General features: G+C 45.9%; 1 protein-coding gene across 1 annotated transcript in view; it reads right to left on the reverse strand.

Annotated features, from left to right (window-relative positions):
* Positions 1–4,386: 4,386 nt before the first annotated feature.
* The window catches only part of LOC141084417 (SCAN domain-containing protein 3-like), a 47,014-nt gene continuing 38,187 nt past the window's right edge, over positions 4,387–13,213 (reverse strand). The window contains exons 3-5 of the mRNA XM_073569143.1: positions 5,708–6,430; positions 5,037–5,651; positions 4,387–4,397 (exon numbers count right to left, since the gene is read on the reverse strand). Of these exons, the coding sequence (XP_073425244.1) occupies positions 4,387–4,397; positions 5,037–5,651; positions 5,708–6,430 (1,349 nt within the window). The remainder of the gene's footprint in view (positions 4,398–5,036; positions 5,652–5,707; positions 6,431–13,213) is intronic.

A 13,213-nucleotide genomic window follows, 5' to 3' on the forward strand; every position in this document is an offset into this window, starting at 1 on the left:
AGTGTGACCATGTTTTTACTATTGAGGCCGCCTATGCGGCATCAATAGTAAAAGATAGAATGCTAAAATGCTAAAAAAAATCGGGGTATATTTATCTTTCGGCGTCCCGCGCTGCCATCCCGGGCCACAGCGTTCCCAGTAATGCCTTGCGAGACCTGTGATGACGTATCAATACAAAAAATGGTGGGGGGAACAAGAGGCGCAATAGTGCCCTATCACTAGTGACACTTGAAGTATGAGTGGTATAATACAGTTCCACTCACCTATTCCAGTTGTGTAACCCACAACTGGCTTGAGAGCATATCACAGAATCAACTGCTGCAGGACCTCCACCAACCACTTGCACGTGGAAAAACCTTCAGAAAGTTGTGGGAAGCAGGGTGTGTTGCAGTCCGTGCTGCCGAGATTAACAAATCACCTGGGATGCAAGATGTAGTAGCAGTGTACTCCTTTATTTCCTCCTACGCGTTTCGGCGCCCTTCCTGGCACCTTCACCAGGGATATACTATATCCCTGAGGAAGGTGCCAGGAAGGGCGCCGAAACGCGTAGGAGGAAATAAAGGAGTACACTGCTACTACATCTTGCATCCCAGGTGATTTGTTAATCTCGGCAGCGCAGACTGCAACACACCCTGCTTCCCACAACTTTCTGTGATGACGTAGTCTCGCGTTGCTATAGCGATCTCGCGAGACCGCCAGAGTAATGCGAGACTACGTCATCACAGGACCTTGCCGCAAGGCATTACTGGGAACGCTTAGGCCGGGAATGCAGCGCGGGATGCCAGAAGGTACATATACCCCGATTTTTTATTTTTTATTTTTTTTTACAGGGGTATGGTACCCAGGGCCTGGAGGACAGTCTCCTCTCCTCCACACCGTGGGTACCAACCGCACATGAGACGCTTAACTTCCTGAATGGTGGGCATAGCCACATGCGGGAAGTCAGTGATTCTCATGCATTCCTATGGGTGCGGAATCGCGGCAATTCTTTGCAATTCCGCACAAAAGAATGAGCATGCTGCGATTTTTTCCGCGATGCGATTCCGCCGCGGAAAAAAGCGCAGCATTAGCACTGCATGTGCGGAATGCCATAGGAATGCATGGGGGGCATTCTGTACACGATTTTTAAATGTTTTCACAGCGTTTTCGCGCTGAAAATCGCTGCAAAAATGCTTAAAAATCGCTACGTGGGCACACAGCCTTATAGTTAGTCGGACTAGGGAGCTGAAGGTGCTCACTTGGGGCCCGGGAGCCCCCCCACCATCCATAGGGGCTAATGCCCTGGGGACAACGCAGTGGCCCCGCAATGTTTGAAGTACACGCCCAGCCATCCAGAGACAGCATGCCAGCTAGTGAAGTGACAGCTGAGGTGAGAGGAGATTGAGTGCCTAAGAAGCAGGAGAGAGAGTTTCCCAGTAAGAAGATTGCAGTACAGGACACGGCAGGACAGACGGACGGATCTCTCAGTATGAGGAGATTGCTAGCATGGGTGGAGTCCCTTGGTGCCGGGGCAAAACAGATGAGGGACCTCTTGTATACAGGGAGCTTACACAACGAGGATGCCGGGAAAACGTACAATGCGGGATGACCCGATCTCGAGTCGTGTGACAGGGAGAGAGGAGAAGGGAAAGATGCAGTACCATGTAACATGGAAACTGATGTAGATGATGGAATGTTTTTGGATGTGCTGAGCAGAACTGAAAGTAAAGTTTTGCATTTTGAGCTTTACCTGGACTGTGCCTCTTTTCATTCACATGAAGCCAAACGCAACCCCACGAAAAGAAGGGTGGACCTCAGGAGCACCAGGAATGTGGAGACAAGTGTACTACAAGATTAATGTAGTGTGTCTGTTAAGGGAAGCCAGGGCTTAGGTGCCCTGGTGTCCTCGGTCATGACTACGACCCTGACTGATCTTTACACAAACATGCTCATCCTGAGACCTTGCTTCGAGTCCCACTTTGCAGAAGGATAAGGGACACTACTCTTGAAACCAGATCAGTGCAAACAGGTGATTGGTTGGATTTCAGATACTATTTCCAGTATGTTTCCCAGCACCATCCTGTTCTACACGATCCAGTCTCACTAGCCAAGAATATAGACCACATAATCCTCATCCTGATTCTCATTTCTCCCACTATAGTGACTCCCAGGAGGCAAGTGATCCCACATTTGGACACTCGGAGGAGCTCTCTACATTTCCATGTATTGATTCTGTCCTCTCAACCTGTACGTTTCAATAGGGACAAGAGGAACTCGTGTTTAATCAAAATATTTGAGCAGCCATGGTCAGAAGAAGAGGATGGTGGGGAATGATAGTTATTGTCTCAGGAGGTAGATGAAGATGAGATACAGTTGTCAACAAGTGTTGTTCTTAAATGTACAAGTCAGGAGGACCAGAGTGCAGAAGTGAAAGAGGTGGTGGATGACGAAGGTACTGACCCAACTTGGGATGGTGTCATGCAAAGCAAGGCCAGTAGAGGAGGAGGGATAAACAGCACCAAAACAGGCAGGAAGAGGCAGTGGGGTGACCAGAGAGAGAAGGCTGGCATCTGTTTCCAGAAGTACCCACATGCGGCAAGTTCCCATGCCAAGCGTTAGGTGTTCCCCAGTCTGGCACTTTTTTAAAAAAAATTGTGGATAATAAAAGAATAGTCATTTGGAACCTGTGGCATATCAAGAGCAGCAGGGGCCTGACTAATACAGCCTCACCACCATGCTCAGTCACATTACATTAAAGCACTAGACTAGGTGGACCGAATTTTTGAGTCCACAATCAGTGTCTGCGGGTGATAACCCTACCTCTTCCCACGGATGCCTCCTGCCTTGCACCTGTCATTGCACATTCACAAGCACTATAAGATATCATGTCCGCTTCCTTGTACCAGTGCAGTGTTCAGCTATCCCTAACCCAGGCCTTTGGAGCGCAAGCGAAAATAACCAGCCACCCACCTACAGGACCAAACACTAAACGGCAACATTTTAAGACAGTTTATCCTGAAAATGTTGCCGTTTAGGCTTGTAGACACTGTGGCTTTCCGCAACCTAATGGCAGCATTCATCCCTCGGTACTCAGTCCCCAGCAACCACTAATTTTTACAGTATGCAATCCCTGCTTTACACCAGCCCATGTCCCATAACATAACCCGTACTCTGACCAATATTATTACTGGGAAGGTTTACTTAACAACCAGCACGTGGACAAGTGCATGTGGCCAGGGATGCTACATGTCCCTGACAACAAAATGTGTGAACCTTGTAGAGGTCGGGACCTAGTCGCACCCTGGCATGGCACACATACTACCAATGCCAAGGATTGCGGACCCTAGTTCCATCATGGTATCTTCCACCTCCTACTCCATTTCCTGCACTCCCTCCTCTTTTTCATCTTCTCTTTCCGAATTGTCATCTTGGAGCATGTCGTCCGTACTATTCATAAACTGGAAGCACTGCAACACTGATTTGGTGAAGCAGCAACAGGCTCTGCTGAAACTAATTTGCTTACATGATGACAGCATACCGCCCCAGATTTTTTGAAAGGTCTAATAGACCAGACATATCTGGCCCACATGCTCCACTTTTTTTTCAGCGGTTTCTAAAAACCTTCCCAGATTTGCCTGAGATATTTGTGAAGGTATGGCCCGGCCATTAAGGGGTGGAGAAGTATTTTTTTTTCTCTTTTTATTTTTGCCTTCAGTGCAAGTCATTATACATGAAACAATGTTTCCTAAAAAATGTTTTCCAATAAAACCCATTTTATCTCCAGTTTTGTATGTTTTATTGTCAGTCCGTAAAAGTGGAGTAATACTCTGACAACATTGTTCCTATCAGCGACCTGGGTGTCAGAGATGTATCCAGAAACCTTTCCCATGCTGTTTCCATTCCATTTGCATGCTGTTTACCATCCATTTCAATGATTTTCCTGCCCCTCAGCCCTCCTGTTAGAGTCTTCCAGAAAAATGCTTGAGTTTCCCATTGACTTCCATTTTACTCATTACTCAAGTAGAACCCATCTGAGCGCCCAACCTGCTTGATTCGATTTCCACGCTTTTCATTGATTTTCCTACCACCAGCCATCCTGTTAGGGTCTTCAGGAAAAATGCTTGAGTTTTCTATAAACTTTGATTTTTCTTATTACTTAAGTAGAACCCTTCCAAGTGTCCGACCTGGTCGATTTGAGTACCAAGCACTTGAGCATTTTAGTGCTCCATCATCACTAATTTCAATCCTAATTTTTCACTGTGTTTCAAATAAAAGCAAAGTAGATATTAAATATTGAACAAAAATAACTTTATTACTGAAAAAGGCAACAACAAAAAACATAAACCAAAAAAAGGCATGAATAAAATGTTTAAAAAAAATAGAGAAGCAGAGTAAATCATGATTGAATTACATGAAACCTGTTCAAGGGATAAGTTTAAGAGCAATTAAAAGATGTTCCATGTAAACAATTGCTATAGACAGCTTATGGAGTGGTGGTCAAGAATGCACAATGCATCTTCAATACAACAGAGGCACGGGACCTACATATCCATTAATGGTGTGAAAACTTCTATTGGGATAACCATTGATATTTATTACTTAAACTGTTTATTGGTGGGATTACCCTTAAGCTTCAGTAATGTGGATGTGGAATGAAGAAGATGATGATCTATAACAGAAATTATGCTGATGGAGTTAAATTCTCTAAACCAGTGGTCCCCAACCTTTTTTGCACCAGGGACCGGCTTCAAGCAAGCACATTCTTCCATGGTCCGGCAGGGCGGGGATCGAGGTGTGGCAGGGCGGGGCTTTGGTCATAAGGGGGCGGGGCTATGACAGGGTTGAAGTTTAGTAGTCAGTGCATACTTATCATTTAATATAACATTTATAATGTGAATGTGACTCAACTCACCATAGGTTTTGAATGAGTGGGAGCACCAGGCTTGTTTCCCTGTATCAGTGGGAGCACTTAGCTGGTTTTCCTCCAACAAGACGGTCCCATCTAGGGGTGATGGGAGACAGCGACGCTCGAAGTGTGTTCCTTATGTCCAGTCTACTCTGTAATCTCGTTTTTGCTGCTGTCATTGCAGAAAATCCAGTTTCACACAGAAAGAATGTTGGAAATGGAAGCAGAGTTTTTAGTGCTTTTGTGGCAATCTCAGGATATTCTGCCTTGACTTTAATCCAGAACGTTGGGAGATTTGACATCTCAAACATACTTTTAAGGCTACCATCATTTGCAATCTCAAGCAGTTGGTCTTCTTCAAGCACTGACAAGGTCGATTCACCTGGCTTATTCACAAATGGGTGGCGAATCCATTCCTTCCTAGTTCGTGGGTCTTTTGTGGTTGGAAAGGAATGCTCAAACTGTACTGATAGCTGACATAGATGATCATGCACCAGATGGGAGAATGAAGGTTCAGGCTCGGTCTCTTCCAAAATTCCTGCTAATATTTGAAACATATCAAATATCCCTGTTCTCATTCGCCATCCCCACACTTCTAGTTTGGCTTTAAATGCAGCAACTTTATCTGCCAACTTGAAGGCAGTTGTCATTCTCCTCTGATGTGACAGATTAAGTACGTTCAGCAAGTTGAATATGTCACATAAGTAAGCAAGTTTTGTGACCCATTCCTTACTACTGAAATGTGCTGCAAGTGATGATTCTTTTTCTAAAAGAAATCTATGAAGCGGTTCTCATAATTCTAAAACTCTGGTCAGTGCCTACCTTTAGATAGCCATCTGACTTCAGTGTGTAAGAGAAGACGCTTGTGCTCTGCATCCATCTCCTCACAGAGCTGCTCAAACAGACGTGAGTTATGGGCATATGCTTTGATGTGATTAATAACTTTAATCACATCTTGCAAAACGGTGTAAAGTTCAGGTGACATTTTTCGGCTTGACAGCATTTCTCTATGGATGACATAGTGCGTAGACTCGCATTCAGATGCAACCTGTTTGACATAAGTAGTTAAACCAGAAAACCGTCCAGTCATGGCAGCTGCTCCGTCCGTGCATATACCTACACAAAATGACCAGTTTAATTTTCCTGATATGTAATCATCCAAAGACTTGAATAGGTCTGCACCTGTGGTGTTGGCTGCCAACAATAATGCACATAACATATCTTCATGCACATCCTCCTGAAAAATATATTGCACATAAACAAGCATTATTGCTTTGTTGTCAACAATAGTAGACTCATCAACCTGGATTGCATACCATGGTGACGTATTATTCCTCTCTAACAATTGTATCTCGACGTCTTCTGCTATTTCATTATTTCGTCTAGTGATAGTGCTCGCTGAAGGAGGAACCTGTGCCACATTTTTAACTGCAGTCTCTCCAAAAAGTTCATGGCAAATGTCCTTAGCAGCAGGCCGGATCAATTCTTCACCAATAGTGAAGGGCTTCTTAGCATTAGCAATGCGGTTAGCCACCAAAAATGATGCTCTCAGTGCAGACACAATTTGTTGATGCGGTAGCCTTCAATTATTTCTTCTGTCCTTCATGTTCATGCTTTTTTCATTCAAAAAAACTCAAAAGGCTTGTCTTTTGATGCAGGGTGCTTGGTCTTTAAGTGGCGAACCAGTTTTGAAGGCTTCATGACCTCATTGGATAGCCGGTCTCCACATATCACACAGAGTGGGCTTGGGGCGTTTGAATCGCCTGTTGCGATGAACCCATAATTTAAGTAGGACTCATTATATTTTCTTTTAAATGCAGTTTTCTTTTTTTTAGCAGTCATGGAGTCTTCATTAGAGTTGAGCGAAACGGGTCGGTCATATTCAAAATTCGGCGACTTTCGCTGAAGTCGGGTTTCATGAAACGAAACGCGACCATAGCGTGAGGTCGGCCACGAGGTCGGCGACCAGAAAGCCAAAGTCGCGTTTCAAAACATGCTTCCAGCGCCCTTTTTCAGCCAATGATGGAGGACGCACACTGTGGGCAATGCGAAGACATAGGCATTGGTCACCACCATCTTTGAGAAGGGCATGCAAGTGATTGGCTGGCTTTGTGTGGCATCACAGGGGCTATAAAAGGGCGTGAACGCCGACTGCCATCTTACTTATGCCGATCTTAGCATAGGGAGAGCTGCTGCTGATTCTGTAGGGAGAGCGTTAGGCAGGGAAGAAGAACAAAAAAAATGCTTCTGCTGTTAGCGATTTCCACTTACAACACAACAGCTTGTGTGTAGTGACAGGGGTGGCTCTATTTTTGTGCATCAGCCCTGTTGGTTATTAGGCTGCCTTATAAGGCTCCCTGATAGTTGCATTGCTGTTTGCATACTGCTATGCAAACTGCTTTTTTAAAAGCAAGAATAAGTTTCTTTCTCTTTTCGGCACAGTTACCAAGTGTTCATTTTTCCAACCTTTTGTGTGTGCAGCAGTCCTGCTTATTAGGCTGCCTGTGTCCATACTTTGACTGAAAGCATCATTGTCAGCATCCTCAAGTGAGATCCAAATTCTCACCAATCCTATAGACACCCTCCATCATGTCATACACCATCCAATTTAAGCCTGAAACATTGAGGTGTAATCTCTACTGGGCCTGAGACAATAGTTCAGCATCTTCAAATCTCTAGTGAGATCCAAATTCTCACCAATCCTATAGACACCCTCCACCTTGTCAAACACCATCCAATTTCAACCTATTACATTGAGGTGTAATTTCTCCTGGGCCTGAGACAATAGTTCAGCATCCTCAAATCTATAGTGAGATACAAATTCTCACCAATCCTATAGACACCCTCCACCTTGTCATACACCATCCAATTTCAGCCTGTTACATTGAGCTGTAATCTCTCCTGGGCCTGAGACAATAGTTCAGCGTCCTCAAATCTATAGTGAGATTCAAATTCTCACCAATCCTATAGACACCCTCCACCTTGTCATACACCATCCAATTTCAGCCTGTTACATTGAGGTGTAATCTTTACTGGGCCTGAGACAATAGTTCAGCGTCCTCAAATCTATAGTGAGATTCAAATTCTCACCAATCCTATAGACACCCTCCACCTTGTCATACACCATCCAATTTCAGCCTGTTACATTGAGGTATAATCTATACTGGGCCTGGGACAATAGTTCAGCGTCCTCAAATCTATAGTGAGATTCAAATTCTCTCCAATCCTATAGACACCCTCCACCTTGTCATGCACCATCCAATTTCAGCCTGTTACATTGAGGTGTAATCTCTCCTGGGCCTGAGACAATAGTTCTGCATCCTCAAATCTATAGTGAGATTCAAATTCTCAACAATAGTAGATACACCTTGTACCTTGTTTTACAGTACCATACAGCTGGTGTTATTTTGGGTACATTTTCACAAAAATGAGAAAGTATGGTGGAAGATGCCATGGAAGTGGGCGGAGATTGCTAGCTGGTCCCGATGGAGGTGGTGGTGTTGCATCTGTTGGTAGTGGCAAAAGCACAATAGCACCTAAGGCAGGAGGTGTTGAGCCTGCGTCATCGTCTGGCTCCACAAGGCCTCGAAGGCTCTCTTTTCTGGGAGTAGGTAAACCACTTTTAAAGCCAGAGCTTCAGGAACAAGTTTTGGCTTACATTGCTGACACAGCCTCCAGCTCTCTCGCCTCCTCTTCTGAAGTTTCAAAAAATAAAAGCGCTGAGTCGTCAGTGGAGGCTCCTGGTCAGGAACAACACCTTTCCTTGTGTCCTTCACCCCTACCAAAAGTGAAGGATGTGGCAGGCCACACTACCGATTACTCCATGGAGCTCTTTTCACATACCATGCCTGGGTTAGCAAGTCAAATCGTGAATTCCCCAGTCAAAGATGAATCTGACATCGAGTAAACTGATGCACAGCCACTGCTAGATTTTTCTCCTGGTAAATTCACTTAGAGCACTACATTGTCCTCGCAGTGTAGTGAGGCAGAATCAGACCCTGATGAAACTCAGGTGCCCCTTCCTGCAAACTATACCACCTTACACGGTGACACAGAGGAAGATGCACATGAAATTGAAGAGGAGGTGGCGGATGACCCAGTTGTTGACCCACATTGGCATCCATTGGGGGAAGAGGGTGCCGCTGCCAATAGCTCAGAAGAGGAGGAGGATCCGCAGCAGGCAACAACATCGCAACAGCTGTTATCTGGCATGTCCGTAGCAGTCCAAAAACGTGTTACAAAAACCAAAACAGTTGCAGGACAGCTTGGCCAGACCGTCAAATTAGCACAGGGTGCAAGATCTCAAAATGTCTTCCATAGTAGGAAGAGTGCAGTGTGGCACTTTTTTGAACAAAATCCTAATGATCAGGAAAAAGTTATCTGTAAGAAGTGTGCAGAGACCTTTTGCCGAGGGAAAAATCTGAGAAATTTGAATACCAGTTGCATGCTTAGACATTTAACCACCATGCGCTTGCAAGCGTGGACGGACTACCAAACCTCATGTACCACATGTGCACCTGCTCTGAATGAAGGTAGTCAGCAACGCTACATCGCTTCCCCCACTGTAAGCCCACCGATTAGCACACCACCAGCAGCAAATGTTGAGGTGTTGTCGCAAGGGCAAAGCAGTCATGGAATCACAATGTTGTTGCTAGGAAAGACTGAATATAGGCCACCAGCAACACCACCAACACCATCACCATCACCAACCCTTTCTCAGTCCACCATGTCCACCGCTAGTTCCACCATATGCAGCTCTCAAGTCCAGCTCACCCTACCAGACACTCTGAGTAGGACAAGAAAGTACTCATCCTCTCATCCGCGTACACTGGCTTTGAACGCCCACATTGCCAAACTAATCTCGTTAGAGATGATGCCCTACCGGTTGGTTGAAAGCAAAACTTTCCGAGAGCTCATGGCCTGCGCAGTACCACACTATGACCTACCCAGTCGGCACTTCTTTTCGCGAAAAGCCATCCCAGCCCTCTACGTGCATGTGAAAGACCGTATTGTCCATGCACTCAAGCAATCAGTGAGTGGAAAGGTGCACCTCACAACATATGCATTGTCCAGTAGGCATGGCCAGGGCCGTTACATGTCCATCACTGCGCACTGGGTCAATTTGGTGGATGCAGGGTCCACAGGGGACAGCGGCGGTGGGACAGTGCTGCCTAGCCCATGGTATAGGAAACAGTTGGCTGTAGTCGTTCGACCTTCCTCCTCCAGAAGCGAAAGCTTGTCCACAGAGCACAGTCACACGAGCACTCCATCCGCAGCTGCCAGTGTTGCACACGAGTTGTCCCACTATCGAGCAACTAGTGGTAAGCGTCAGCAGGCTGTGTTGAAGATGATGTGTTTGGGCGACAACAGACACACCGCGGAGGTACAGGCCGACTACTTGCAGCGACAAACTGAGTCATGGCTGGGCAGTCTACATCTTGAGGCAGGCAAGCTAGTTAGTGATAACGGCTGGAATTTTGTGGCTGGCAGCCATAGCCCTTTCAAAACTCAGACACATACCTTGCCTGGCTCACATCTTGAACCTGGTGGTGCAGTGCTTCCTCAATAATTATCCGGAGTTAACACCCCTGCTCCTTAAGGTGTGAAGACTGTGCTCGCACATCCGCCGGTGGCCCATACACTCCAGTCGTATGCAGAAGCTGCAGTGATTGCTCCACCTTCCCAAGCACGTCTAATTATTGACGTTGCAACAAGGTGGAACTCCACCCTGCACATGGTTCAGTGGCTGTGCGAACAGAGGCAAGCTGTAATTCATTTGTGGGAGGATACATGGGCAGGCAGTTTGCAGGCAGACATGGAGTTGTCTGGTGTGCAGTGGTCAAAGCTGAAAGACCTCTGTAAAGTCCTTCAGTGTTTTGAGGAATGCACACGGCTGGTAAGCGCAGGCGACGCCATCATAAGCATGAGCATCCCACTTACGCATCTGCTCATGCAAACTTTGACGCACATTAAGGAGCAGGCGTCTGCAGCCGAGGAGGAAGAGGAGGAGGGACCCCCGCATTGCCAAGATGATGAACGATGACGACTACTGGTTGGCCAGCATCCTGGATCCACGTTATAAAGGCAAATTCCAAACCATCATGCCACAGGAGAACCTAGAGCTAATATTAGCTAACAAACAAGCAACTCTGGTAAACCGTTTGTTTGAGGCATTCAAAGCACACAGCGGCGGTGATGTTTTTCCAATGAGCCATAGGGGGCAACATGGAAGAGGTGTTTGTGTTGTGGTGCACACAGCCGAAGTGGCGTTGTACACAGAGGTTTCATGACCATGTTTTGGACTGATTTTTCAAGTACCACTCACACGACTGGTAATACTGCATCGATCAAAAGTGACAGGAGACAGCAGTTGTCAGCTATGGTAACAAACTACTTCTCATCCCATATTGATGTTCTCCCTCATCGGTCATTCCCCTTTGACTATTGGGCCAGAAAACTTGACACCTGGCCTGCATTGGCACAATATGCCATACAGGAGCTCGCTTGCCCTGCTGGTAGTGTGTTATCTGAACGAGTCTTCAGTGCTGCTGGATCAATACTGACAGAAAAAAGGACCCGTCTGTCGACCCAAAATGTTGATAATCTCATTAAAATGAACCATGCATGGGTTTCAAGGGATTTTCTCCCACCCTCCCCTGCTGACACGTAGGTTGCCAGAAAAATGGCTTGCTTTTGTCCTCCTCTTCCACGGACTTCTCCAATTACTCCATTTGCAGCTGCTGAATGTCCAACATCAACATATGCCATTTTTTCCACCTCCCTAACTGGGCTGCCTCCCCCCACAGGGTCGGGGTCACCACCTGGCGCACGCACCCATGCGAGTGGCGTTGCCCTGGACAGGTGGGTGGGCACATTCTTTGGCAACGGCACTGGCACAAGGTCCCTCATAGTAGAATCAAGTGTCTCTGACAGTGGGGGTGCACACCCGCCGTCAGACACACCGGCGTACTATAAGGGGCCCTGTGCCAGTACCGCCGCCCACGAGTGGGCCCCCCCTGCTTGCTCAGGGCACCAGCACTTGCAATACTTACCTCTCCCTGCTCCACCACTGTGTAGTCTGGCCTGTTAAATACTTCACTAGGACTGCCAATACAAATTTGGTGAAATGATAAATGATGGTTAAGACGTACCTATGCCCTGTCCTGCTGGACTCTATCTTCAGATGATCAATGGCTTCCATTTGTTATGGACGTCGACTCACAATGAGATGCAGTGGTGGTTTATCATCAGCTTTCACGGTTTTCCGACTCACAGACGTGTGACATTCCTGCCCACATTTTTAAATGTGTCCTCTCATGCCAATCCAATAAAATCGCCTACGGCCTGTGACTTGTGTCTTTTGCACTCCAAAGTTACCTGACAGATCATGATAGGCAGTGAGGACATTGTCTACATCTGTCCCTGTGATCACAATTTGATGGAGATGAGTAATGGTGATGGGTTCCACGGTACTGCGATACAGCAAACCTTTCTTCACAAGAACTATTTTCACTGTCTCCACAGACAAAGTAATTGAGGGTCAGCATCGCCTCTGAGAATTCTCCCAGGAGTTTTTACGTGATTAGTAATTCTAAAATTTCTGCAATCAGTCGACTTTCCGTCTGTACTTGTATCCATCTCGTTTCCTCTTGCGGTGAGTCTGGACTGTCTTACTGAGACTGAAATATATATGAAGATTGAAAAGTACCCCAAGAGTGTATACTGGTGTACGCTTAGAATGCATAACCCTTTTTCTACTTTTTATATTCTTGTCTAATCCATACTGAGGCTGTGAGTGTCTTTGTCAGACTCCGGAAATATACACGCAGATTTTTAATGTTTAAACCATGCTATATATACCTGCTATCCAGTGATACCGTACCCTTTCTCAACTTTCTACAATCTTGTTGAATCCATACTGGGCCTGAGACCATCTGAGTCTGCCTCCTGATATATAGACATAGGTTTTTAATGTTTAAACTATGCTATATATACCTGTTATCCGGTGATACTGTACCCTTTCTCAACTTTGTACAATCACGTCAAATCCATACTGGGCCTGAGACCCCCTGAGTCTGCCTCCTGATATAAAGACATAGGTTTATCAGGTGTACACTATGCTACATATATACCTGTTATCCGGTGATGCTATACCCTTTCTCAACTTTGTACAATCACGTCAAATCCATACTGGGCCTGAGACCCTCTGAGTCTGCCTCCTGATATATAGACATAGGTTTTTAATGTTTAAACTATGCTATATATACCTGTTATCCGGTGATAGTGTACCCTTTCTCAACTTTGTACAATCACGTCAAATCCATACTG

Source organism: Dendrobates tinctorius, unplaced genomic scaffold, assembly GCF_039654945.1.
Source record: "Dendrobates tinctorius isolate UK_male_01 unplaced genomic scaffold, ASM3965494v1 ptg000022l, whole genome shotgun sequence".
Lineage (NCBI taxonomy): Eukaryota > Metazoa > Chordata > Amphibia > Anura > Dendrobatidae > Dendrobates > Dendrobates tinctorius.